This window comes from Sporothrix brasiliensis, assembly GCF_000820605.1.
Source record: "Sporothrix brasiliensis 5110 chromosome Unknown Cont18, whole genome shotgun sequence".
NCBI classification, from domain to species: domain Eukaryota; kingdom Fungi; phylum Ascomycota; class Sordariomycetes; order Ophiostomatales; family Ophiostomataceae; genus Sporothrix; species Sporothrix brasiliensis.
Window position 1 is genome coordinate 188,707 of NW_024467137.1, and position 25,884 is coordinate 214,590.

The 25,884-nt window shown below is 54.7% G+C and overlaps 8 protein-coding genes across 8 annotated transcripts; 6 read left to right on the forward strand and 2 right to left on the reverse strand.

Annotated features, from left to right (window-relative positions):
• Positions 1-1,400: 1,400 nt before the first annotated feature.
• On the forward strand, positions 1,401-2,193 carry SPBR_01983 (uncharacterized protein; the record flags this gene model as incomplete). The annotated part of the gene is made up of 2 exons (XM_040760292.1): positions 1,401-1,904; positions 2,065-2,193. 2 exons carry the CDS (start codon positions 1,401-1,403, stop codon positions 2,191-2,193), a joined length of 633 nt encoding a protein of 210 aa, XP_040619024.1.
• A 2,147-nt stretch (positions 2,194-4,340) lies between these two features.
• On the forward strand, positions 4,341-6,650 carry SPBR_01393 (uncharacterized protein; the record flags this gene model as incomplete). Its single annotated transcript, XM_040759704.1, has 5 exons — positions 4,341-4,625; positions 4,681-4,702; positions 4,771-4,827; positions 4,880-5,768; positions 5,831-6,650. 5 exons carry the CDS (start codon positions 4,341-4,343, stop codon positions 6,648-6,650), a joined length of 2,073 nt encoding a protein of 690 aa, XP_040619025.1.
• Positions 6,651-8,180: 1,530 nt separating this feature from the next.
• SPBR_01911 (uncharacterized protein) lies at positions 8,181-9,144 on the forward strand (the record flags this gene model as incomplete). Its single annotated transcript, XM_040760221.1, has 2 exons — positions 8,181-8,241; positions 8,429-9,144. 2 exons carry the CDS (start codon positions 8,181-8,183, stop codon positions 9,142-9,144), a joined length of 777 nt encoding a protein of 258 aa, XP_040619026.1.
• A 1,125-nt stretch (positions 9,145-10,269) lies between these two features.
• Positions 10,270-13,178, forward strand: SPBR_01301 (uncharacterized protein; the record flags this gene model as incomplete). Its single annotated transcript, XM_040759612.1, has 3 exons — positions 10,270-10,403; positions 10,480-12,931; positions 13,014-13,178. The coding sequence occupies 3 exons, from the start codon at positions 10,270-10,272 to the stop codon at positions 13,176-13,178; spliced, it is 2,751 nt and encodes a 916-aa protein (XP_040619027.1).
• A 615-nt stretch (positions 13,179-13,793) lies between these two features.
• SPBR_01282 (uncharacterized protein) lies at positions 13,794-16,884 on the reverse strand (the record flags this gene model as incomplete). The annotated part of the gene is made up of 4 exons (XM_040759593.1): positions 13,794-13,976; positions 14,062-15,648; positions 15,703-16,130; positions 16,173-16,884. 4 exons carry the CDS (start codon positions 16,882-16,884, stop codon positions 13,794-13,796), a joined length of 2,910 nt encoding a protein of 969 aa, XP_040619028.1.
• A 1,359-nt stretch (positions 16,885-18,243) lies between these two features.
• On the forward strand, positions 18,244-19,360 carry SPBR_01840 (ubiquitin-conjugating enzyme E2 J2; the record flags this gene model as incomplete). Its single annotated transcript, XM_040760150.1, has 3 exons — positions 18,244-18,348; positions 18,382-18,461; positions 18,526-19,360. The coding sequence occupies 3 exons, from the start codon at positions 18,244-18,246 to the stop codon at positions 19,358-19,360; spliced, it is 1,020 nt and encodes a 339-aa protein (XP_040619029.1).
• A 2,390-nt stretch (positions 19,361-21,750) lies between these two features.
• On the forward strand, positions 21,751-24,233 carry SPBR_01367 (uncharacterized protein; the record flags this gene model as incomplete). Its single annotated transcript, XM_040759678.1, has 3 exons — positions 21,751-22,113; positions 22,201-22,263; positions 22,410-24,233. The coding sequence occupies 3 exons, from the start codon at positions 21,751-21,753 to the stop codon at positions 24,231-24,233; spliced, it is 2,250 nt and encodes a 749-aa protein (XP_040619030.1).
• A 270-nt stretch (positions 24,234-24,503) lies between these two features.
• SPBR_01898 (uncharacterized protein) lies at positions 24,504-25,490 on the reverse strand (the record flags this gene model as incomplete). Its single annotated transcript, XM_040760208.1, has 2 exons — positions 24,504-24,848; positions 24,933-25,490. 2 exons carry the CDS (start codon positions 25,488-25,490, stop codon positions 24,504-24,506), a joined length of 903 nt encoding a protein of 300 aa, XP_040619031.1.
• Positions 25,491-25,884: the final 394 nt, after the last annotated feature.

Consider the following 25,884-nt stretch of genomic DNA (forward strand, 5'->3'; position numbering starts at 1 on the left):
TTGAAGGCCGGCATAAACGTCGATACGACTGATAGTAACCGGATTTGAATGTTGTTTTGAACGAAATATACACTAGACGACGTACATCGGTTTCTTTTCTTTTTTTTTCAGGTCGATTTCTTTTCAATCTTCATCTCGGATCTGCTCTTCACCTGCTTCTTCATCTGCTTTCATATTCATTTCTCGACATCACAGCAAGCTTGGAGTTTGGTAACTACAAAAAGGGGGATGAATAGGCGAGGATGCCTAACAAAAAAAGCTACGAGTTCTTTCTTTTTCGGCCAGGAGTTGTGTGGTCACATTGACATTTTCTGTTTGCAAAAGAGCAAAGGCAAACGGCATGCGAGCAACCATGAAGGACAAGGCGGATCTCTTGCCATCTACGCGCAAGAGCAGCAGACAAGACGACACGTTTGAGAGAGGACGAGAAGCCACCTACCTTAACGACAGCTACCATCTGTCAATCGCGGCCTTGAACACCCATGCTCGCCTGTCACATCTTCCTGCTATTTTCCTCCTTCCTCAGCCACGGCCGACGTAATGTATGATCGGTTCGATCTTCTTGAAGATGTTATGACAATTTCCGTTTCCTTCTTTTGTTTTTATTTCCTATTTCATTCATGTATGGAAGGTTCTGCCTGGCCTTTGACCTCGAAAAAACGCATATTTGTATTTCCACGGAACGGCGTGTTTTTCTCCATTACGGAGGAAGATTCTCAGGTCAGGCGTGGGTTGCCAGTGTACGATAGCTAGAAAAGCACAAAAAAATTCGGAAAACCCAGCATTTCTTAGTAAAAAGCAAAAAAAAAAAAAAAATTGTTACTTACAATGCACTGTGAAATGCCCTAGAGTGTTACCAATGATGCGTATAGGGGACATGGAAAAGTCATGTGACTCGCTGCTTTGCAAGCTTCATCCCAAGCCAGCGAGAAGATAGCACAAAACAAATTGATAACGCGTAAGCTAACGGTTACTGTCACAGACAACAGTCAGTGACATAGTCACATGGGATCCCTGTGGATCCACACGTGACTAGTTTCCCTCCCAACGGATATACCATACGTTGGGAAGATTATCATAGATTAGTCGATCCAAAGGGATCTTAGATAGATTGAAAACAATCAAGCTATTTTCAATCATCATTCCCATGACAGCTACTTTCTATCGCCGTCGTCATCCAACTACTTTTCCGCACACAATCTACACTAGCATCGTCGCTCCATATATATTCGCGTTATGTCTCATAAAGCAAATCCGACGGCTGATTTTTCGGCCGGGGTTGATGGTATTGGACGAGACCTTTATTTTTCTCAATCTATATGAGCCGGACACCAAGCCACACGACCGCTTTTACGACCGAGACGATATCAACGACTACCTCAGAGACAACATACGATACGATGGAGAAGATGTCTTTTCAAGAGGAACCAACGACCACAAGCCATCAGCTCGATGACGACGATGCCCGTGCACTTCAAGCAAGGTTTCACTTCACTGATGCCGTGACGGTTTTCAAGGAATTAGATCGCGCCGCAGAGGCAGGCAAGGATCGTATCGACGACCTTGTTGTCGGCAACGTCACACCCGCCAACTTCCGTCGCGTCGAGGCCGAGCGAGACCGGCTCGACCGACGCGTAAGGCTGTTTTATTTGTCCGAAAAATCAACTCTGTTCATCACCATCCCAACAGCACCCCACGAGACCGGCCATGGATATCTTTACAACTTGGTTGAGCAGGCAATTTGGCAGATGGGTGCTAATGACCAATGGAGGAACTACTACGCCACAAAGTTCCCCATTTCGAAAGGTGGTGGATCTAGTGGTGAAGGAGATTCTGCAGGCGGCCCCCGGACGAAGAACAGCGACCGCAGCACGTACTGGCCCACCTTAGTCATCGAGATGGGTGTGAGTCAGTCCATGGCCGCCTTACGGTTGAAATGCAGATGGTGGTTTTCGGCTTCCCAGTACCGTATGAAGGTTGTGCTGTTGCTTAAGATAATCATCGACGAGGAAATGATAGTCATCGAAAATTGGACCGCAGGGCAACGGACTTCCCCCCGCGCAGGCGCAACATACACGCGAGCGGCCGCACGTTCCTTTTCAACCATGCTGGAGCCTGCGCCCCGACAACGGATCGAGATATCATGGGCTGGCCCTGAACCAATTCTACAAATGCCGATCACTGGTCGTGTAGCCGCGCTATTTCAGATTTCGGGTGCGCCTTTGGTTCTCCAGTTTGGAGATCTCTTCCTACGTCCTCCCGTGGCAGCCTCCGGCGAGCGAGATATAACTATCACTGAGGCTGATCTACAAGACTTCGCATCTCGCGTGTGGGAAGTATTGTGAGTTGAAGTAGCTAGGATAGGAGCACTAGCTATGACACAAGAGAGAATGGCGAAGTGAGGGACAGATCAACAAGTGGTTACCAACAGTGTCAATGGTGTTAAGAGGAGGAGAAGGGATTTTTTAGGCACAGAAAAAGTATTAGAAGAAATGATATAAATTTCGGCATTTTTATGCTTACGTTCTTGTTAAACCACTGAAGTCCTACGTTGTACGCCTTCCGTGTCGAACCTTTATGCCAAAATTGCCCGGCTATATGCAAATCATAGCAGACTCCAACAACCCTTATCAGAATAAAATATAGCTATATATATGTAGGGACAACCAACATTGAATACATTTGCTTAGAGAGTGTATTTTGGGCCTTGTTTCTCTTATCGTCCGTTGTGTCTTGCCGTACATGTTTCTTTTTGTCGACCTCAACCCGTCGGAGAATATTCCTGCAGTGTCGTGGTCTGTTTCGATACGTTTCAATATGTCGATAGTGCGGCCGTTTATTTCCATTTCGTTTTGTTCCGTCATTCTTCCTTTTTATTCCACGGCAGATGGCGGTTGCATTTAAACGGTGCTCATTCATGGGGAAGAAGAAAAGCATAAGTCAAGGTATCAGAGATGGAAGATACACAGATCTGCCAAGCGTGTTTTTCTCCGATCAAATGCCGAGATGCAGCGCATATAAAATAAAACATTTAAGCCAAGAAACATTTACAATCTCTCCTGAGCAGAGTATATGTAGTCTTATCTCCTCCTTTCTCTCCACGACTATACAGATCTCCACAAACCTCTCCAACGAGGTCCTTGCATGAGCATCATCTGCTTTGCACTACATTAAATATAGCGGAGGTGGCTGCCATGGCAGACGTGAGAATGGATGACTCGGCCTTTTTGCCGCCAATTCTTGACTTCGAGATTTGCAATTGCCGAAACAGATAAGGGAACAAAACACCAGAAACTTAAAGAACTTGGTCCATGCATCTTTTCTTTATTTTATCGCTATGGCACTCTATTTTGGCACATATATGTAATACAGTTTATGGGTGGCTGGTTGATGTACGTGTCGCGCCTTTATCAAACAACACCAAATAGGGGCTAATGCCAAGGCTAAAACAAAGGTCTGCGGGGAATAAATATCCTCTTCTCCTTTTTCTGCCAACCAGGGTCCGCACTGTCGTGTCATTTGGATTTATATATTGCACGCGTCCTTTGCCGTTTACAGCCTCGTGGGCCAACTTCTCAGAACAGAGAGCTCATACAAGTAGCATGAAAATTGGATACTCTACCCCAGATTCAGAGCATTCGCCTTTAACAAAATGTTCCTTGTGGAGCATACTGACTCGTCCTATACACGGAATCTATATTTGCAATGTCTGGTGATTTTGTCGTAACAAGACAGCCGACGCTAGCCAGTGGCAAGGGCGAATGGAACTTACTCTCTCCCTCTATGTCTTTCTGTCTCTCTCTTTCTATCCCTCTCATTTTCAATTATCAGTTTGTACTGTCCCGTTTGTTGTAGGTAGGGATAAACAAAGGGAGAGGCCTCGATAGATGGCCCAGACTTGATACAAAGGCGCAAACTGCCGGATGCAACTATCGTGGCCGAGATCCGACCCCAGGATGAGCACGGTCCCGAAGTTGGGGTCCGTCGATTCATGTGTGTTTCTCACTTTGCCTTTTTGCCTTTTTCATCCCCGTCTTTGATCTCAGATGCTCCATTTATTTCGTCTGAGATTTAGACCAGTATCGCCACTTTACGCGAAGCATCCACCTGTATTTTGGTTTATCACTTGTAGCCATATATGTCGACAGAAACTGGCCGAGAGGCTAATTTTATACTTCGATGAAAACGCCTCAGTTGATGGTTATGATATATATATCGCGTTTCCTATCTGCTGTGTAAACTTTGTGCTATTCATCTCTTCTTCTAGAGTCGTCAAATAGTTGAAATATTTCTCTCTTTTGCTTTTCTTTCTTATTCAACACCTGCCCTTCACCAAAATCATGGCACTCCCTCACTCGAATGTCGTTCAAGAATTCCCACCCGAGTGGAATGTGGCACTGGACACGGAATCGGAAACTCCACGCAACAAAACCAGCCATGTCCGTGAGCATGACGAGCAAACCACAACAGAGAGCATCAAGGCACCGTCGGACAATGCCTCGACAGAAAAACCACCACTGTCGCGAGTGGACACATCAGCCACGCTGACAGACGAGGAAGTGCCGCTGGAGATTGTTGGAAGCACCAATATTTACGATGGCGACGGCAAGATCCGGTTGATTCCAGTGAGTACTACATTAAGTGTGTATGATATTCTAAACCAAAGGCTGACCGCAACAGACGCCTTCTCCCAATCCAAAAGGTCGGTACATGTTTTGTGTTTGGCAAATACGAAGGCGCATATGATATGACGGTATATTGACTCTCCAGATCCTTTGAACTTGCCCAACTGGCGTAAATACGCTGCCATCGGCGCCCTATGTTTCTGTAAGTGGGCCCCGCCCTCACTTTACTCTGCTCATCACTAACAGAAAGCCAGTCGGCAGTCTGTCCATGTGTGCCGACTTCGTCGTCGGCGGGCTGTTGCCCGTTTTCTTGCTCGAGTACTCGGGGGTCGACCCGCGGCCGATCTTGAAGCATGCTGACATGAAGGGCAACCCCAGCCCCATGGCGTTGATCCCACCCGGCGTCCAGCCCGTCAGCCTCTACGAGGTCACACTCCTGTCTACGCTGCCGTCATTGACCAACTGCGCCGCTAGTTTCTTGCTGGTGCCGCTGTCGCTCGCCATCGGGCGTCGCCCTGTGCTGCTGGTCACGGCCATGTTCTCATGGATTGGCGGGTTCTTGGCCGCCTACAGCCAGTCCCTCAAGGAGCACTTGGCGGCGCGTGTCATCCACGGTTTGGGGTCGGCGACTGTCGAAGCTCTACTGCCGCTCGTGATGCAGGACATGGTCTTTATCCACCAGCGCAACCGCGCCATTGCGGCCATCATGGCGTGCCAGGGCCCCATGATGACCATCTTTGGCATGCTGAGCCCGTACATTGCGGTGGAGCACTCCTGGCGTTGGATTTACTTGATCACGTCGTCCGTGGGCGTCCTGGCGTGGGTGCTCCTGATTGCGTTTGTGCCCGAGACGCGCGTCAAACGCAGCAAGCAGGAGCTCAATGGGCAGCAGGTGTGGCCGGTTGCGCCCGGCGAGGTCCGGACGGCCCTGGACTATGCGACGTATGGCAAACGCACGCTGCGAGACGATCTGACCATGTTTCATGTTGGCTTTCAGTGGCGCGAGGCGGCACTGCAGATGCTACGAGCGCTGCAAACGACGTACTTCCCGGCGATGCTTTTGGTGATCTGCATCGACGCTGTGTTTTTTATTATTATGCAGTCAATTGGCCAGACCATTTCATTCGCTCTTTTGGCCGCTGGGTGCGTCACTCCAGTTTGCTTACATCCATTTTTGACGTCTGGCTAATTTTAACAACTTCCAGTATCCCTTATGAGCTGAGCGGCTTGACGATGCTCGTCGGCCTCGTCTCGTCAGTCGTGGTTTACCTGTTTGGCGGGCCGCTGGCCGATAAGCTCACTCTCAAAATATCTCGTTTACGTGGCAAAACGAACCGCGAGCCTGAGTTCCAACTGCCCAACCTCATCGTTCCGTTCATCTCATCCATGGCAGGCTGCCTCATTTTCGGCTGTGCCGTCCAGTTTCATTGGCACATTGCCCTCACGCTCTTGGGCAACGCCATGCTTATGATAGGCAGCTTGACCGCCGCCACGGTGTTGAAGACATTTATTATTGAGAGCTATCCGCAGTGGCCCGGCCCCGTCCTGGTCAATGTCAACACGCTGCGCACTGTCATTAGCTTCGGCTTCTCGTCTCACGCCAGCTCCTGGGTGCAGCAGCGCGGCTACCTCTTTGTGTTTGGCGTCTATGTGGCCGTACTGTTTGTCATGGCCATGTTCATCCCCGTCTTTTTTGTGTTTGGCAAGAAGTTCCGGCAATGGACATCGGGCCGGATTGCCAAGGAGGACGGGCTGACGTCGACGACATTCGTCGGCAGCAGCAACGACGTCAGCCCCAAGACACCTGGCTCCTCGGGTGAGTCCTCTGGAGAGTCGTCGGTCGGTAGCACCACAGCTCTGAATCGCCCTCGTCTGCCACGCTCGACCACCATTGGCAGCATCGACGGGACACTAAGCCGGACCACAACGACCGTCGAGACCATGGAGCCGAGTGACGGTGTGTCCGATGTAGGCCTAGGCAAAAGCAAGGTCATGGCATCGGTCACGGTGAAAGAAGAAGTTTGATGGCTCTTGCTGTTATGGTGTTATTGAGTTTTCTCTCGTACATAATGACTGCTGTTTGTATTGCTGTTTGGTATTCATCTTTCCTACACCTTTTCCTTAAGTATGTACCGTCGAACGCCTCAAAGTTTCCCAACTCCACGATCTACGGATACGGATGCAAATTAACGCCAACCCAATTGTAACTACGGCGTTCGTAGTCATACATGATCCTCCAACGACCGTCTGGCTGTATAACGAGAAATACGTCGCCCTGCTAGTTGGCGGTATTATTCGTGCCACAGAATACGGTTATGTGATTGTCTGTATGAACTCGGCGATAGCGGCGGCCTCTGCGCTTAGTCTCTGAGATTCTAGTAGTGCTGTGGTCGCAGGACCTATGGGATATATAGCCGCAATCGTAAGCCGTGCCGAATGAAACAGAAAAGTAAAATTGAAATACGATAAAGATATTGCTACACTGCCGGCAGGATACGTACCGAATCCAAATATGAGTGTGGCCGAGGCTGCCAAGCTCTCTGGCAACCTCCTCATTGCTTGCAGTGCGTCCCTGATCGCTAGGGAGTTCGACAAGCCACATGATCTAGAATAGTGAGCGGATTGATCGAGACATTCAAATGAGATATCATCGCATGTACCATGGGATCGTCGGTGGTACCAGAGCCGACCCAACGCTTAACTTCGTCGCTCGGAGAGAGGGGCATGATGACGATATTTGTTATGTAGCCGGAAAATTGTGTAGATAGGGGAGAACTAAATTTGCTGCTGCCGTAATTAGATCCGGAATGCACTTTTGTGCGTTGATATTTTCACAACATGTTTTGTATTTCAGCGACTACATTGTACCACACCAACGAGAATTTTGCACACGTGACTGCGAACCATTTGCTATAGGAACCTGACCGCTACACTAAGCCACCATTGCGCTGCAACATTAGTAGTTTGGCACAGCGTCGACAAACTCTTCGAGCAAGACGTCTCGGTTTGCTATCCCTTCAAGCAAGACGTCCCAGTTCGCTATCCGTCGATATGGACAATCCACGCAGTACGTCCGTTGGCTTCAGTGTGAACTTTCTCAGCCATGGACCAGTTACGACGAGCGGTACATGTCTGAAAGGACCCAACACGGACCTTGAACCCTTGGAAAGATACAAAGAGGGCGGTTTCCATCCGATCCATCTTGGTGACACCCTCGGTCCCTCTGGGCGGTATCGTGTCCTTCGAAAGCTTGGCCACGGGGGCTACGGCACTGTGTGGCTTTGTCGAGACACGTGCGACGATTCATCTAGATACGTCGCTATCAAGGTCACTGTTGCCAGGGTCAAGCCGGAAGCCATCCCAGACCTAACGATCATGGCGGACCTGGATCGATCTGCACCCGGTGCCGAACACATCTCTTTTCCACTACATACCTTTTCACTTAAAGGGCCCAACGGAACACACCAATGTATAGTTCTCCCTGTCTACGGGCCTTGCGTCTCGCCTAGAATATGGACACACTTGAAAGAGGAACCCGGTCCTATTCTGCGGGGAATGGCCTACCAGGCTGTAAAGGCCATGAACTATCTACACATAAACGGCATCTGCCACGGAGGTTAGACAACTTTTCTTACCTTGAGCTCTTTGGGTAGGATTGTCTAAGTATATACACCCAACTAACTACTTTCTTACAGACTTTCGACCTGCAAATATATTAGTTAAACTAACCAACATTAATCATCTATCCGAAAATAACTTCCTGTCAATCTTTGACGAGCCGAAATTGGTTAAAGTACTGACAGAGTCGGGCGACGACCTCCCACTCTCATCGCCCCGGTATCTTACATATGCGGTAGACCTCTTCCGCCTAGGGGGTGAGTACCTGACCGACCAGATCTGCGTCGTTGACTTTGGCGAGGCCTTCCGCGTCTCAGCCCCCCCTATATTTTCTTGTATTCCCGAGTCGTACATTTCGCCAGAGCTGCTTCTACAGATGCTTCAGGACGAGAAGAACCACTACGGAGCGGACGACGAGGATGACGACGAAGAGAACGACGGAGACGATACTACGAGCGATGATCCAGAAGAAGGACGAGTTACTATCGGTCCAGCCTGTGACCTTTGGGCTCTCGGGTGTACACTCTATGCGATCAGACAGCAGATGGCACTCTTTTACATGATCGACGATCCGGACGAGCTCGTGGCCGAAATGGTACGGTTCTTCGGAAAGCTTCCTCCACAGTGGTGGGATACTTGGGATCGTCGTGCGGAGTACTTCGATGACCAAGGGAAGTGGGTTAGACATGGCGGGAATGAGACTTATTCTCTCGAGTTCATTCTCAGCAGGCCTAGAACCATTGTACGGAAACCCGGTCACGAATCACAGCGGACAATCTTGATGACCCCCGAGGCGGAGCAGAAACTGATGGCGGATCTGCTCTACAAGCTGCTCCAGTACGAGCCTGAGAAGCGCATCAGTGCGACAGATGTACTGGCGCACGAATGGTTCAGGATGTAATTGATGTCCGATATGTGTTGCAGTCAAGTTATGAAAATGAGTCAGTATAAGTTAGCAGTTTGATATGATTATGGGTAATACTTTAGATTTTAATAAACGCAAATCATATTATCACGATAATAACACCAATGATGGGACACGACATGTGTTTCAACTAAATACATTGATTTTTTTAACAACGTCTTTAATGCAATACAATTGGTTTGAATTATGAACATATAATCATTAGAAATAATAGCAGTAGTAAACCAGGCCCCAAAAACACTAAATTTCAATCTAAAAGCTGCACCTATTTATATTGTTGTGATTCAAGGCTGTGGTAATGCGATGCTAGCTCTGCTTTCATCCTTGACTTGTTGGTTTCCACATAACAGGGAGCGACACGCGATTGGCTCAAATGATAGCTGCCTGGTTCACACGTGACGTAGCCCCTCGTCAGGACCGTGCCAATTATCCCAGCTTTGATTCCAACTACTGATGAGCTTCGCAGGAAGCAGGTCTTACGACAGACAGCCCGCTGAAGATGGACGACTCCTTCCGCTGCAGACTCCGACGCAGCGTCCTTCCTTCCTTTCCTTGCGAACAAATGTTCTTTCCAATTGAGAATTGAGACTAGCATGCCTAATTTACTGCATCGTATTTATTTTGCTTTTGACGTAATTGTTCCGCCTCGTCTGTTTACCTCTCCAGCGTTAGGGCGTTGTATGGCACTGTCCGCACTACGCAACCTTCTCGCTAACCCAGCCACCATTCGTGGAGCGCCCCGTCTCTTCCGTTGTCATCTTGCCTCTGTACCCACCCAAAGCTGGTTGCCTTTTCCGCCCATTGCGTCTCCTGCCATACTTCTGTAGAACCTTGACGACCATCGATCCGGCAATTTACTATCGAATATCGACGCAACTGCATTTGTCGTTCAGACGCCCTCTCTGCCCCGGCGCACCTCGACGACAGCCACGCATCCCCGATCGCCACCCAGCCTCGGTCTGCACCCATCCCCTATTTCACTCTCTCAAGGTTCCTCACTCCCTGCCGCGCCGAATATCGGCGGTGACGTTAACCTCCCTTCCCGTTCCCATCGGCTGGACGAACGACCTTCGGCATCACTTCTTCCCCTGACCGACAACAATGGCTGCGCCGGTGGTAGCCGAAGATCAGGCCCGGTTACTCGAGGATGCTCTCATCGCTGTGCGCCAACAGACGGTGCTGATGCGCAAATGTCTGGACACGCCTGGCAAGCTGATGGACGCCCTTAAGTGCTGGTACGATGACTGTTCATTAGATAGATCTCGTCGATGCGGTCCGTTTCCCCTGCTAACTCGTAATCTTTCTCTCCAGCTCCACCCTCGTCTCGGAGCTGCGTACGAGCAGCCTTGGCCCCAAGCAATACTACGAGCTCTACATGGCCGTTTTCGACGCGCTACGCTACCTGTCGGTCCACTTGCGCGAAAACCACCCCGTCAACCACCTGGCCGACCTCTACGAGCTTGTCCAATACGCCGGCAATATCATTCCCCGCCTCTATCTTATGATCACCGTCGGCACTGCTTACATGGCCGTCGAAGGCGCCCCCGTCAAGGAACTCATGAAGGATATGATGGACATGAGCCGCGGCGTCCAGCACCCAATACGCGGCTTATTCTTGCGCTACTACCTCTCCGGCCAGGCGCGTGACTACCTGCCCACCACCGACAGCGACGGACCAGAGGGCAACCTGCAGGACTCTATCAGCTTTATCCTCACCAACTTTGTCGAGATGAACAAGCTTTGGGTCCGGCTGCAGCACCAAGGCCACTCCCGCGAGCGCGAGCAACGCACACAGGAACGCAAGGAGCTGCAGCTGCTCGTCGGCACCAACATTGTGCGCCTCAGCCAGCTCGTCGACCTCGAAACCTACAAGAACACCATTTTGGCACCTTTGCTCGAGCAGGTCGTCCAGTGCCGCGACGTGCTTGCCCAGGAGTACCTGCTGGAAGTCATCACCCAGGTCTTCCCCGACGAGTTCCACTTGCACACCCTCGACCAGTTCCTCGCCGCTGTCTCTAAACTTAACCCGCACGTCAATGTGAAGGTCATCGTCGTCGGCCTGATGGACCGCCTGTCTAACTATGCCGAACGCGAGGCCCAGAACCGGCCCGACGAAAATCGCGAGAAAATGGAAGAGGACGCCCTTGTGGCCCTGCTAAACAAGACAAAATTGGGTGGTAAGGAGGCCGAGGCGGACGGAGCCCCGGCAGCTGCAAAGCCCGCAACCGGTGATGCCAACGGGTCGAGCTCTGAAACGCCCGCAGCAGAGGCGGACGACAAGGACCGTAAGGATGACGCAAAAGACGCGGACGCACAATCAACGACCGAGACCCTCGCTACAGACGCAACAGCGGAGACGGAGACTACGGCGGTAAACGGCCGTGACAACGACGGCGCGGCAGAAGGGAGTGTGCCATCAACGGAAGGTGACGCCGCTGCCTCGCGTGGTATTGGTGATGACATCCACCTGTACGAGGTCTTTTTCGGCCAGGTCAAGCAGCTTGTCTACGCCCAACATCTGCCGATCCACGACACGATCGCGCTCCTTGTGTCGCTCACCAACCTTGCCCTCAACGTATACCCGAGCCGCCTCGACTACGTCGACCAGATCCTGGAATTTGCGGCACAAAAGGTGCAGGAGAACACCAACAACCCCGACTTCCACGGCGCCGCCGCGCAACAAAGCCTACTGGCTCTTCTGCAGGCTCCGATCAAGCACTACGTCTCTATTTTCACAGCCCTGGCTCTGCCGACTTATGTTCCTTTGCTGCAGTCGCAGATCTACCAGACCAAGCGGGCCGTCGCCGGCGAGGTTGCCCGCAGCCTGCTTAGAAACCAGACACGCATCGAAACACCCGAGCAATTAACAAACGTGCTTGATGTGGTCAAGGTGTTGATTGTCGAGGCCTCACCGGCACCCCAGGGCCCCCAGCGTGGCCGCCCATACGAGACCGACGAGACGCTCGAGGAGCAGGGCTGGCTAGCTCGCATTGTGCACCTACTGCACGCCGAAAACAACGACACCCAGTTCCGCCTCTTGCAGCTGGCGCGCAAAGCCTACTCTGACGGCAACGAGCGCATCCGCATCACCACGCCTCCCATTATCACGGCGTCTATGAAGCTGGCCCGCCGCTTCAAGGCACGCGAACACTACGACGACAACTGGGAGTCGCAGTCGTCGTCGTTGTTCAAGTTCATGCACTCGGCCGTGTCCACACTTTACCAGCGGGCGACGAATGGTAACACGTCGGGCGGTGGCAGCAGCGGCGGTGCGGAACTCGCGCTGCGCCTGTTCTGCGTATGCGGCCAGACGGCCGACCTGGTCGGCTTCGAGGAGGTCGCGTACGAGTTCTTTGCGCAGGCCTTTACTGTGTATGAGGAGGCCATCTCTGACTCCAAGGCCCAGTTCCAGGCCGTGAGCGCCGTTGCCAGCACGCTGCACCAGACGCGCAACTTTGGCCGCGAGAACTTTGACACCCTCATCACCAAGTGCGCGCAGCATGCCAGTAAGCTGCTGCGGAAGCCCGATCAGTGCCGCGCCGTCTATCTGGCTAGCCACCTATGGTGGGCGACGCCGATTGCGGCCAATGCCGAGACGGAAGAGAGCAGCGCCGACCTGTACCGGGACGGCAAGCGCGTGCTCGAGTGTCTGCAGCGGGCACTGCGCGTGGCGGACTCGTGCATGGAGCCGGCGACGTCCATCGAGTTGTTTGTGGAGATCCTGGACCGCTACGTGTACTACTTTGACCAGCAGAACGAATCGGTAAGTCAGGCGTCAGTGTGCTTGTAGGCGCAAGCGCGTGGCCCCGCTCCTTGTTATTTTTTACGTGCTAACCCTTCGACAGGTGACGACCAAGTATCTGAACGGACTGATCGAGCTGATCCACTCGAACCTGGCAAGCAACCAGCAGGAGTCGGCGTCGGTGGAGGCGAGCAAGAAGCACTTCCACCATACGCTGGAGCTGATCCGTAGCAAGGAGTACGAGGGCATTGTGCTGACGCCCAAGTAAATGAAGGAGAGTGCTAATGCGCGGGGAGTAGATGCTAGGTAGTGCTGTATTTTTTGTGTCTCGTTTTAATTGTTGTTGTTTTTGTTTTGCGAGTTGACATCCAGATCTTATTTCCCTATTACCTTTTTATTATTTGTGTTCAGTTTCCCTGCATTGGTGCGTGTGAAGACTAGAAAAGCTGTATCTATGAAAAGCCGCCTCGCGTGTTTTATATCTACGCACCTTCATTTGGAAGTGTTGCGAGCAAAGTAATTTATTTTTCACGGCACATATGACAAGGATCATTAAGACCAATATGCAAATTCATATTCACCGAGGATATGTACACTCGCGGAAATGACGATTAATGCAAATCATCGTGGAGACAAATGAAATACGGATGAAAGATACAGAAGACGGGGAGCTGAGGGAAGTGTAAAAATGTCGATTGTTAAAAAGACACACAAGAAAGACGAAATGACAAAAGACCCAGAAGCAAAATTGGAACGCCGTGGCAATGCAGGGATGTAAAAACAAGAGCAGGGTGGCAACGAGGAAACCCGCCATGCCCCTCCCCAAAAGAAAAAAAAGGTGTGTGTACAGAGGTTGTGGGCAGGTACTCTTGCCAATCTACGTTTACTCAATCAGGTGCGCCGCGGCCGTCTGGAAGATTTGTGCGATCTTGGCAATTGTCTTGTTGGCCTGGTCCCACTCGCCGGCCTCGACGAGATCGCGCACGGCCGGGAAGAGGTCGCCGTCGTAGCTGGACCACAGGCGTGGGCCAAACACGACATGCTTGAACTGTGTGCGGTTCGGAATCTAAAGAGTATACCGTGTTAGTGAGTGACAAAATAAGGAGGGGATGGATCATGTTGCAGATTTAAGCAAGGAGGGATATACGCACACCACCGCCGTTTTCGAGGTCGAGGAGATCGGTTTCAAAGCGCGCCATGCGGCTGACGTACTCGGCGCGCTGCTGGCCCAGCCCGGGTGCCTCCCAGCCACCGGCGGCAAGCACATTGCTCTCCCACTTGAGATCCCAGCGCTCAAAGTCGCGCATGGCGTTGACGACGACCTGCGCGGCAAACTGCAGCGGCTCTGTGCTGATTTTGGCCTGCTTCGACTTGTCGGCGCCGGCTGCCTTGTTGGCCTTGCTGACCTCCGAATCGAGCCACGTGACGAGCTCCTTGACCCACCGTTCAAGGGCGGTGCCATAGGTGACCATGTCAAACGGCATAATGGGGCGGTCGCACAGCTCGATGAGCATGAGACCGGCCAGCTGGGCAAGGAGGCCATGGTAGACAAAGCCCGGGTCGCCGACGTGGTCCATCCAGGCGAAATTGTCGTAGCTGCTGTGGGCCGGGTAGCCGGGGCCGTCAAAGTGCAGGTCGAGGGAGGACATGCCAGCCAGGTCTTGGAAGGCGACGTAGTCGGAGCCGGCGCCCAGGACTTCGAGGCTGCTGCCGTTCTGGTCCCAGAGATCATGCAGCGTGGCGTTGACGTGCGGGTCGCTGACGCGCTTCATGACTTGGCTGAGCAGTTTGGAGAAGACGGGCGAGCCGGCGGCGTGGAATTCGCCGCCCGTGACGGCCGTGTCCAAATTGATGTAGGCCAGACCGTCGCGGCGCAGCAGGTCCAGATTGCGCTCGACGTACTCGGTGGAGCCGATCAGGTTGTACTCCTCGGCGTCCCAGGACATGAACTCGATGGTGCGCAGGGGCCGCCAGCCGCGCTCTAGTAGATCGCCAAAGATGCGCACCAGCTCGAGCATGACGGCGGTGCCCGAGTGCGGGTCGGTGGCGCCAAACGTCCAGGAATCGCGGTGGTTGCCAATGATGATCTTCTTGGCGCTCTGCTCGATGCCGAGGATACGGCCGTAGACGTTCCAGATGGGCTGCTCGGTCTCCTCGTCCTGCTCGTTCTTGAGGCGCACCATGGGCGAGGCCACGCCGCCATTGTCCAGGCTGTCGTCGCCGCCGTTGCCCGTCCACCACTCGTCGATGTCGGGCACGCCGCCCTCCCAGTCTTTGGAGGGCACGCGCTGGCCGCGGCCCTTGAGATGCTGCAACAGAACCTGCGCGTCGCGCCAGGCAAGCGGCAGACTAGGGATCTTAACAAGGCCTGGCGACTTGTCCGGGGACATGCGCGGCAGGCCCTTCTTGCTCTCCCAGCCGGGCGTCAGGACGTCGCCAATGACGTAGCTCATGAGTGAGACGGACCCGCGCTGCACGCCGTCCGCGGGCATATAGCGGCCCTTGGGCGCAACATCGCCGTGCTTGAAGCCGTCGTCGGCTGGATCGCTGTAGATTAGGCAGCCCGCAAACCCGGCAAGTTCGGCGGCCTTGACCTTGAGGGCGCGGTCGCTCTGCGTGCCGTAGTAGCGCACGAGCGCAATGGCGCCCTTGGTGTTGATGCCCATGTCCTTGAGCTTTTGGAAATCGTCTCGCGAACCGTAGTTGGCGTAGACGAGGGGCCCGTGCACGTCGCCCGCCTTGGACAGGCCATGGAACACATACGTTTGGTGGCCTGCCGTTTCGCTACCAACCTCTTCCTCCTCGAGCTTGGCCGACCAGGTGGCCTTGCCCTTTCCGTCCAGTAGCTCGACGGCACGGCCATCTTTGCGCGGGTAGTTGAGGTAGACGTAGTACTCGTCGACGGTGACGTCTTCGAGCCCGTGTTTTTGGAACAAGTTTTTGACGTCAATGGCGAGAGCAAAGTCGCCCTCGGTGCCGGCCATGTGGGCGTAGCTCGTGAAATGCTTGGCCATGTCGCGCATGTTGCCCGGGTTGACGGTCATTTGGATGTGCATGCGAATGCTTTCAGGGTCAAAGACCTGGCTGCCGAGGCGGCGGGAGATGGAGGTGAAGAGGTCGCTCATAAAGAGGAGGTAGACGAAGCCCAGGATGAGGAACACGGCCAGCAGGCGCGCAAAGACCACAATGGCTACGGCGACGTTGATCTTCTGCATCCACTCTGGGCGGCGCCAGCCATGCCAGCTTCTGGTGCGTCCTGCACCAGTGCCACCGCCACCGCCAGCTTCGCCCGCCTGACCACCGGCCGTTTCTTCGTCGGTGTCGGTCCCGCTGAGCCGCGTAAAGCCTGCCAGCCGTCCGAACCGGCTGGCAATACCACCGACACCGCCGACGCCGCCTCGGCTGTTCTCGTCCACATCGGACGGCCCGTTGGGCAGCTGTATCCGTATTCTCGGCATCGACAGGCGCCACTTCCAACCCCATTTGGGTAGCGATAGCGAGAACCCGCCGCGCCGTCGGCTGCCGCTGCTCCCACTGCCATTGGCGGCCAGCGGGTCGTCCATGTCGAGCTCCAGCATCTCGCGGCGGACGTGCGCGGCCTCGGCGTCGACATCGTCGGCATCGTCACTGTCGTCGCCGCCGCCATGGTCCTCGTCGCTCGAGCTCCACGTGCTGTTTTCGTCGTCAGTCTCGACGGTGGGTGGCCGGTAGCCACCACTGCTGGTATGTCCGTTTCGTGGTCGTCGACGGCTGCTGCCGTTGGTGGCAGTGGAGCCGTTGCGCTGGTGGGATCGTCTCAGGAGAGAGCGGCTCTCGCTTTCGGGGGCGTAAAAGGCCTCGCCCATGGGGGACAGTGGATCGAAGTTGGAAGGCGAAGGAAGGATGCCGCCGTTGCCGTGGGCAGAGACGGCTTCGTCATAGGTCGGAATGGGCGGACCATGTTGGCCATCGTCGGCCGCCGCAGGAGACGGCATTTCGGCGGGCCCAGGGGTGTGTGTAAGAAGGGACCGTCAAGAGCGGTCCCGGAGTAGTTCGGAGAGGTCGTGATGGGAGCTAGGAGGGTAGAAACATTGAAAAGAGCTGAGACGTGCGCAAGTTTGTCGTCAGGGGAAACTCCGTGGTCGAGGAACGAGGGTCAACGAGTGGATGTGGTGTAAGAGCGAAAAGACATCAATATGTCGTCTATCGTGACAAAAGTGGCCGCCCATACCCCTCGTGAAGCAACTAGGTCCAGAAAAGCTGTAGAAATCGTTGGTCCAGATGCGAAACAATGCTTTGAAGTATCCGCAAGTTCTCTGTTTCGAGGTCGACGGACACGCGGCTGAGACGGAAATGGCCAAGAACGAACGTAAGACGCAGGCGAAAAAGAATCGCCAGCAAGCCAGAAAAAGATAGGTGAGCTTGCTCAGGCGGCCATGGCAGCAAGATGCGACCAAGATGCAGAAACAAACGCAAAAACGGCCGATGTCGTGATGGGATGGACGTCGAGGAATTGGGGACGTTCCTGCTCGTCTGGCCACGGCAGCGGTTCCAGCAGATACAAAGGGAAACGCTGGAAACAGCCAAAGGAGGCAATAGCGCACACACTGTTCAGAGGCTTAGCGTCTTGGACACGGAGTCGTCGCAATTTAGTGGACCGGAACGCGGATACACGGCTGTGAGTGGCCTGTGGCGCCCTGTGTCGCCTGTATTTAGGGGACAACAGACAGGCGCTGGAGGCTTGGCAGTGGTCTGGGCGGAAAGTTCGAGTCTCGCAGGTCGCGTCTCGCCCAGTGTCACCCGTATTCCACGGAGTGAGACCAGGGGTTCTACGTCAGCCCCAACTCCTGGAGGCCCCCTATCTTAGCCAAGAGTCAGCTACACGTGATTGTCCACGTGCAGGCTCGGCGATCGGCACGCTGTTCTTGGGCCAAGTCACTCTTTGGAGCAGACGGCCATCCGCATGATTACGGTGATTCCTTTGCATGTTGTACTTTCTCGCCTCTTTGCCTACTCAGCCTAGCGACTCGTTTCGAACCTTATCTGTTTTTCTCACAACCAACACATCAACGCTCCTCCGAATTTGTCCGCCATTTTTGTTTTCGATTCTGTTTCTTTCACGACTGGACTTTTTGCAGTTTCCATTTTGTGTTCCAGCGTCCTGCGTAGCACTACATACGACTCTTCTCTTCTTCCATTATTCGGCCTTGTGTTTTCGGATCCTCTTCATAGGTGATCGCCCCTTATCGCACGACACCCCGGCCTCCCGGTCCTACCCCATCGGCCGACCCGTGTGTCTTTGGATACTTCTTTGCGATTTCATAGACTGGTTGACTCCCGGTCCCGACTACGCCATGGCCAGCCGGGCCGCTCAGAAGCGCGTACGTGGCATTGTTGGCGACCTCGATGCGACCCTTAGCATCCCGACCTCGCTTTCCCTTTGCATTTCCATCATTTCCGTATGATGCTCCCCACTTACTAACATGCCATAGTTGACGCGCGAGTACAAGACCATTTCGGAGAATCCGCCGCCGTACATCACGGCCCGCCCATCGGATAGCAACATCCTCGAGTAAGTCGGCGTTCTGGCCCTTTCTACGACGACGATTGATCGAATGTGCTAACGACTGGTCTAGGTGGCACTACATCATCACCGGCCCCGAAGATACCCCCTACCACGGCGGCCAGTACTGGGGCACCCTCATGTTCCCGCCCGACTACCCCTTTGCGCCGCCCGCCATCCGCATGCACACTCCATCCGGCCGCTTCCAACCCTCAACCCGCCTCTGCCTCTCCATCTCCGACTTCCACCCGCGCTCCTTCAACCCGGCCTGGGAGGTCTCCACGATTCTGATTGGCCTGCTGTCGTTTATGACGTCCGAGGAAATGACCACGGGGTCCGTGTCGGCCACATCCGCCGAGCGCAAGTTCCATGCAGCTCGCTCGCGGTGGTGGAACTCGACGGGTGGCGGCACGTACACAGGCGCCGACATCAAGGCGAAAGTGCAGGTCAAGGCGGGCGATGGCGGCGCCAAGTTCCGCACCGAGTGGCCCGACCTGGACAAGGCCAACTGGGCGTGGATGAAGGAGCAGCATGTGGACATGGCGACGGGGCAGATTACGGCGGCGCCGAAACCTGCAGCAGCGCCGGCGCCATCCTCTTCCACAGCATCGTCGTCATCATCGTCGTCGCCCGCACAGTCGTCCGCCAAGACCGGCCCGTCAATACAGGGCGGCGCCAACGGCGCCAGCTGTGGCAAGCAGCTGGGCGTGCCGGCAGCCGGTGCCGGTGGCGCGGGCACCGGTGCAGTAGGTAGTGGTACGCAGGCACAGGCCGTCGTCGAGGCCGTGCGGCAAGGGCGCGGCGCCGGCCAGGGCTGGCTGGCGCAGAACAAGCTCTATGTGTTTGGCGGGTTGGTGTTTCTGTACGTGCTGGTGGCGCGCCTGGTAGGCGGCGACAAGCGACAATAGAAGGAGGGAGATGGGCACGACGGTGCTGTTGATGTCGACGTTTAATGACACGACTTCGGCAGCTAGACGATGGAGTCGGAGACTACTTTGGTCGGCAAACTCTCCATATAATGTTTGTTACGATATGTTCCCGTTTGGATTTTCTGGGACTGGCCTGTCACGGCTTTCTTCGCCTCTTCAGAGTAGTTATCATGTATCTTAGCAAATCCATGTCGTTCGCACCCCTTTGGTGACAAGATGCCGAGAGTAGATTGGAACAGACCTTTGTCCCAAAGCCGGCCTCGTCGTCTCTACCTGCCCAATACGACGTAATCTATATAAAATTCTTCCGGTCTTTCTGCGATGCAAAATCCATCCTGTCATCTGAACGGGGAGGTTGTTCACCCGTACCAGGAATTAACCAAACTATATATCGTTCTATCAACAGATCAACTGCCAAACATACGACGTACTCTGGTTCTTTTGTGAAAATACTCGTACTGTGATGTGTGACTGCGCTTAACAGAATTCGTATCGTTCATTCACATTAGCACAATCCTGCGACAGTCCCTTGTTGGTTCGTTGGGCCCCCGTTGCCAAACCAGCAGCAGTGAGCTGTTCAGAACATGGACGACGATTAACAACATGTCGGACCATTTGTGTGGTATTGCATACAGTCCTTTTGGAGTATTTATTTATCCGTCATTGTTTGCTAGACGGGCCCTCATCCATCTACCCCGCCCATGGCAGTCGTCAGGGGTGATGCTTCGTCGGTACTCCGTGAGTTTCCTAATCACGATACGAGATGGACGGCACCGTCGAGCAGTCCGTTGAAGCAGTTCCACAATACAGTTTGGTAGGGTTTTGTTGCTTTTGTCACTTACCGTATGCCATACAGTAACTAATCTGTAATTACACCAGACACCCAGAGAGCCTTATCGTGCGATCATCAGAGCCGTCGTTACCGACATTGATGGCACACCAGGCGCAAGAGTTATAGCATTTGGGCGTATTTTTGCTTCTCAGGTACTTCACCGACCCTTCAACAACTGTCTCCAAGATACACCTCACGATGAGGCGCATTTTTTGCCACGATGCGACTCTCTAAAGCCTGTCAAAGGCTGTTTCATTTATGACTTCAATTACACCAAGGACCTGACAAAGGACGAACTGTTAACAATACGACACGATGTTTATTATGCTTCCCTTCAAAACGGCAAATGGTATGTACGTGACTTTTCTCTAAACCTTTCAAATATTCATGTCCTAACATGCGACAGGGTGTTTATCAAGCGGCCTGCAGAAGTCTCTAGCTATAGAGAGTACTGCTTCATGTATCGCTGGGGTGGCGCAAAAGCATCAAATATTAGTGGAGAGGATTTTGCTTGAGCGACGAAATGATTCCTAGGCATTTCGAGGAGGCATCGCCAAGCACGTCGTACTTGCAAATACAAATTCACGCAGACATCATGGTGTTCGTCTCACGTTTTCCGACATAAATTTTGCATTTTGAGAACAGAGTTACAGTCGATGTCCGTAAAAAAAAAATACGATGTACGGAGCACCTCGCAAAAGAGGCCAAACACGCCAACAAAGATTTGCCCGTGCGTTTGTTTCATGTCTGCTCTTTTGTTCCCTTTCTTTCATATTCCGTTGTCTACCAGTCACCCTTCAAGCGAAACTGGATGGCATCAATCAGTGTTTGATCTGCAAATCCTGCCCATGCAGCGAGCAGCGTTATCTTCAGGCAGTCACACCATACCTTACCGCAGCACCACCGGCGACACAGCACCATGACGACTCTGCACTCGTTGCCGTGGAACTTCCACCTCCGCCGACCTGGTCGACCACAGCCAAGCATTGATGTTCGGCCAAAACGTGGGCGTGCTCGCGCCACCATCCCACAATCGTGCCGATTCACTTGCATACTCCTGGTTGTCGTCGACGCTGGAGTGTATGACATCGAACTTTGTCATGACTTCTCGCTCAGTTCCTCTGCAACCCCCCTACAACCCCTGCATTGCTGCTGTTTCCTTCCCTAGCAAGTGTCTTTTTGGATCACGAGCGTGCGCGGGGGTGTTGATCGGATGTGCTGCTGCCGCAATTGGTGTCCTGACATGGAAGTCCATGGATGGAACGAACTGAGGGAGGCATGCTGTCGCCCCCCGGCGCCATCTTCTCGGCCCCCTTCTCATAAACGCAGAAGCCCCTGATACTCGTAGACAATTGCGTAGAGCTTGTGTCGTTCTCTTGCACCTCTCTCCACAAGGACCGACTCGACCAAGAGCACGAGGTGCTGAGCATCACGGATATTTCGTGGTTGATCCACAAATCGCTCGTTGCCGAATGCCCGTTATGATCTAGACGATCCGAGCATCACCAGAGCTGGCCTCTCACCCCATTCGAACAAGATGTCGACCAGCTGGCCGTTGCTGAGTCCGGTGAGGACGGCGCCCGCTGGCCAGGGCCAAGGTCAAAGACAGCCGTCCCGACCGACAACAGCCGGCTCCCGACCGGCGACGATGACGACGGTTGCCACCTTTGGATCGGGAACGACCACGACCACCATCACAGCAGGAATACCTACGCGACCAAAACGACTGTCCGGACCCGCCAAGGACGCCCGCGAGGACTACCACGACTTCATTGGGACCATGGAAAAGTCGACGAAGCAGACGGTGTTCAGCGAGCAGCAGCGGAAGCGGCGGCGGGCACAGCGTCTGCCCGTGGGCACGACGCGGCTGTTTGACCACGGTCGGATGCGGCTGATTCCGGTGGGTTCCAAAGGCACCACAATCATACAATAATGCAATAACGCAATAATACCTTCTGGCCTTACGGCCTTTCGCTGACATACCCAGTTCCCCTCGGCCAACCCCAAGGACCCGTTGAACCTGCCCAAGTGGCGCAAATGGACGGCCATTGTGGTCATGAGCATGTGTACGTTCGGCCCCATACGACTCACCCGGCAAAACTTTATCTGTCGGTAGCTAACATGATAGTCGGTGCACTTGCTGTCGCTACCGAAACTGCTTCCGGCAATCTCCTCGAGCCCATTTTTGCTTTGCAGTATGCCGGCGTAAACCCGGCTGCGATCCGGAACGCCACGTTTACCTTGTCGACGACGTCCGCATCCTTGAACCTCACGACGACATTGGGCCCGCTCCTGCCCCCCGATACCACACCCTTCTCAACAAGCCAGATCAACATGTTGACCACCGTCCCCATGCTGACAACCGCCGCGGCCAGCTATGTGCAGATTCCGCTGTCTGTCGCTGTTGGTCGTCGTCCGGTCCTCTTACTGGCATCGGCATGTGCCTGGATTGGTGCACTGTGGGCAGGGCTCAGCAGCATTGGCAGCCAAGCTGCCGCCGCGGCCACCATGTCCTCGGCGTTCCAACAGCATGTGGCCGCCCGCGCACTCGTCGGTCTCGGCGCCGGAGCCGTCAACGCCTTGGTGCCGCTCGTCGCCGCTCACGATCTCGTGTTTCTTCACCAGCGGCACCTCGTGCTGGCCGTCTCGTTTGCCATCCAGGCCCTGGTCACGGCCAGCCTCTCGGCCGCCGCTCCCTTCCTGGCTGCGTTCTACGACTGGCGGTGGATGTACTATATTGTGGGCACGGCCGGGTTTCTGGCCTGGCTGGCCCTCGTTGCGCTTGTCCCCGAGACCCGCTGGACGCTGCGCACCAAGACGCAACTCTGCGGCGGTGGTTGCGGTGGCGACGGGGACCTCAGTGTGTACGCCGACGAGGACAACGACCGGCGGAAGCGCAACGCACGCCTCGACTACGAGGCCCACGGCGGCCGGACGCTGTGGACGGACACGGGCGTCTTTGTGGTTTCGCCGTTTGCCGCGTGGCAGTGGTCGCGCGCGGGCAGCAGCGTGGTGGACCTGGTGCGGACAGCGCTGCTGCCAGCGGTCGTGTGGGTCACCGTGGTGCAGGCGGTGCTGCTCGTGGCCTCTACGGCGGCCGCGGAGCTGGCGGCCACAATGCTGCTGGTGGCGGCGTCGGCGACTACGACCAAAGCCGACCCCTTTTCGCTCACAGGCCTGGTCCCGGGCGTCACCCTGGGCGTGGCCGGCGTGTTGACCCTCGTTTTGGGTGCTGTGGGCGCCCGCTTCACGCTCGCCGTAACCCGTCACCTGCGTGCCCAGCAGAACCGCCGGCTGTCCGTGCTCACGCCCACCGAGCGCCGTGCGCACAAAAAGGCGCGGCCGACGGTGCGCCGCGAGGCCGAGCACAACCTGCCCGTCCTCGTGCTCCCGCTGGCACTCGCCATTGCCGGCAGCTTTGTCGTCGGAGCCGTCTTGAACTACGCCAGCACGAGCACGGTGCTCCTGTTGCTGGGCCCGACGCTGCTGGCGCTCGCCATGGTCCTCGCGCTGGTGGGTGGCAGCGTCTTTCTGATGGAAAGCTACCCGGTCTGGGCCGGCCCGTGTTTGGCGCATGCCAACAGCTGGCGGTTTGTGGCAGCGTTCTTCCCGCAGGGCACAACAGCCTCGTTTGTTGCCCGGGAAGGCGCCTTGGAAGTATGGGCTGTGTATGCAGAGATCTTGATCGTGACCAGCTTGGGGCTGCCGGCGCTGTTTTTCGGCGGTCGGTGGCTGCGGACATGGGCGGCCGGGACCGTCTCGGGGAGCAGCGAGGACACCAACACAGTAGGAGATGCCGGCAGACGGGCGACGATGATAGTATCGCCGTCGTTGTCAGAGTCGACCATGATGACGGGCTCGACGGTGTCGTCCACAACTGCGACGCCGGCATCGGTCAGGGCAGATACAGTGCGTTCGTCCGAATTTTTGGGTCCACATCCCGGGACAGCGGTGGACGTGGGACGAACGCGGCACCAGTCTCTGAGAGACGAGGGTACCATTACTGGGCGAGCACTGTAGCTGTGAGGATGCTATTGTAATGTACACATGATATATCTGGTCACAAACAAACATAATGTAGATTTGAGATAGTGGACAAAACGCCAAACGCCAATGCAGAAGTCTCATAAATGTCCATGCCAAAAACACAAGAATCAAAATAAACACCCACTATATACCGATATTCCAAAGGCCCATAGATGCCCGTATGCCAAGTCCAGCCTATGCATACGGCTTGTCACGTCTTGTCTCTATACTCGCCCTCCCGTATGCTCGCATCGTCGTCCCCGATCAGCACCCGGCCAGTCGTTCCAGAAGCCGAGCAATTGCGTTCCAGGCGCGCTGCCACAGAGTGTGCAAACTGGCCAAGACGGCCACCTGGCCTGATGGTGGTGTGCGCAGCGAGCCGGCCGTCACGTCGGCCGTCGTCACGGGCAGCACCACATCCGCCTCCGCCTCCGATCGGCGCCGCAGGTGCGCGCACAGCCACTGCGCGCGCTCGTGAAGGCACCGCTGGTAGGGGTCTCGCAGGGACTCGTAGGCGCGGTTGATCTGCGCCATGGCGGACGCGTCGCCGCCCGGTTTGTCCGGATGATGGGCCAGCACGGCGCGGTGGTAGGCGGCGCGGACCTGTGGCTGTGTGAGTGGCTTGTCCGTGGCAAGGCCAAGCGTGGCAAAGGGGCTGGCACTCGGTGAACCAGAAAAACACGGAGAACTCACCCAACGAACGACGTGCCACGTGGAGGGCGTGCCGTAGACAATGATGAAAATGCCCAGCCAGAGGATACTGAGGCCCAAGATGGTGCGGGCCAGGGTGCCGTAGAGATACGGGTTGCCGGTGGCCACGAGGAGGTCCTGGATGGTCGGGCGAGTGGCGTCGCCGTTGTTTGTGTCGTTGATGGTGTCGTTGATGGCGACAATGGTGCTACTATTGACATCGAGATCGTTGCTGTTGCTGTCCTTGGTCTTGTCGACGTCGTCTTTGTGCGCACTGTTGTCTCCGTCGCTTCTGTCGACGTCACCGTCGGCTTCGCGGCACGACTTGCCGGCCAGCGTCTCGTCGTACGCTGCCCGCGCTTCTGGCGTGCTGATCAAGGCATACCACCGCTCGACTTCCTGCAGCCCCGTCTTGGCAGCCGAGCCCATAGGCGTGTCCCAAACGCGATTGGCCGGATACCGCCGCACCTTGCGTCGGTAGGCCTCGCCGATTTCGTAGGCGCTGGCGCTGGGCGAGACCTCAAAAAAGGTGTAGGCCGTCTGGTCGAGATGGAAGGACATTGTGCGTGTGCGTGAAGAGTACGAAGTGGTGGATGTGCTGTTCTGTGTTGTTCTGTGTTGTGCATCAGTGATTGATGTATGACTTGGCCATACTCGCAGGCGAAGAAGCGAACGGGACTGGGTGAACAGTGTTATATGTTACTTTGGCGGATTGAAAGAAGCGTTTCATTGAATACTGGTCCTATTTGCAGACACTCACTGCGCATTGTGATGTGAGAATGGCCTTTGTGCAGCTGGTGCCCCTGAATCGCCACGAAAGAAATCAAACAATAGGAGCCACCAACATCAACAAAGACGCCACAAGCAAGGCGGACAACAAAGCCAACAGTCAACAAACAACAAAAAGCAATGCTAACAATGGCTCTTTGTGCTGGATAGTCCGTTTTGGTCAGTG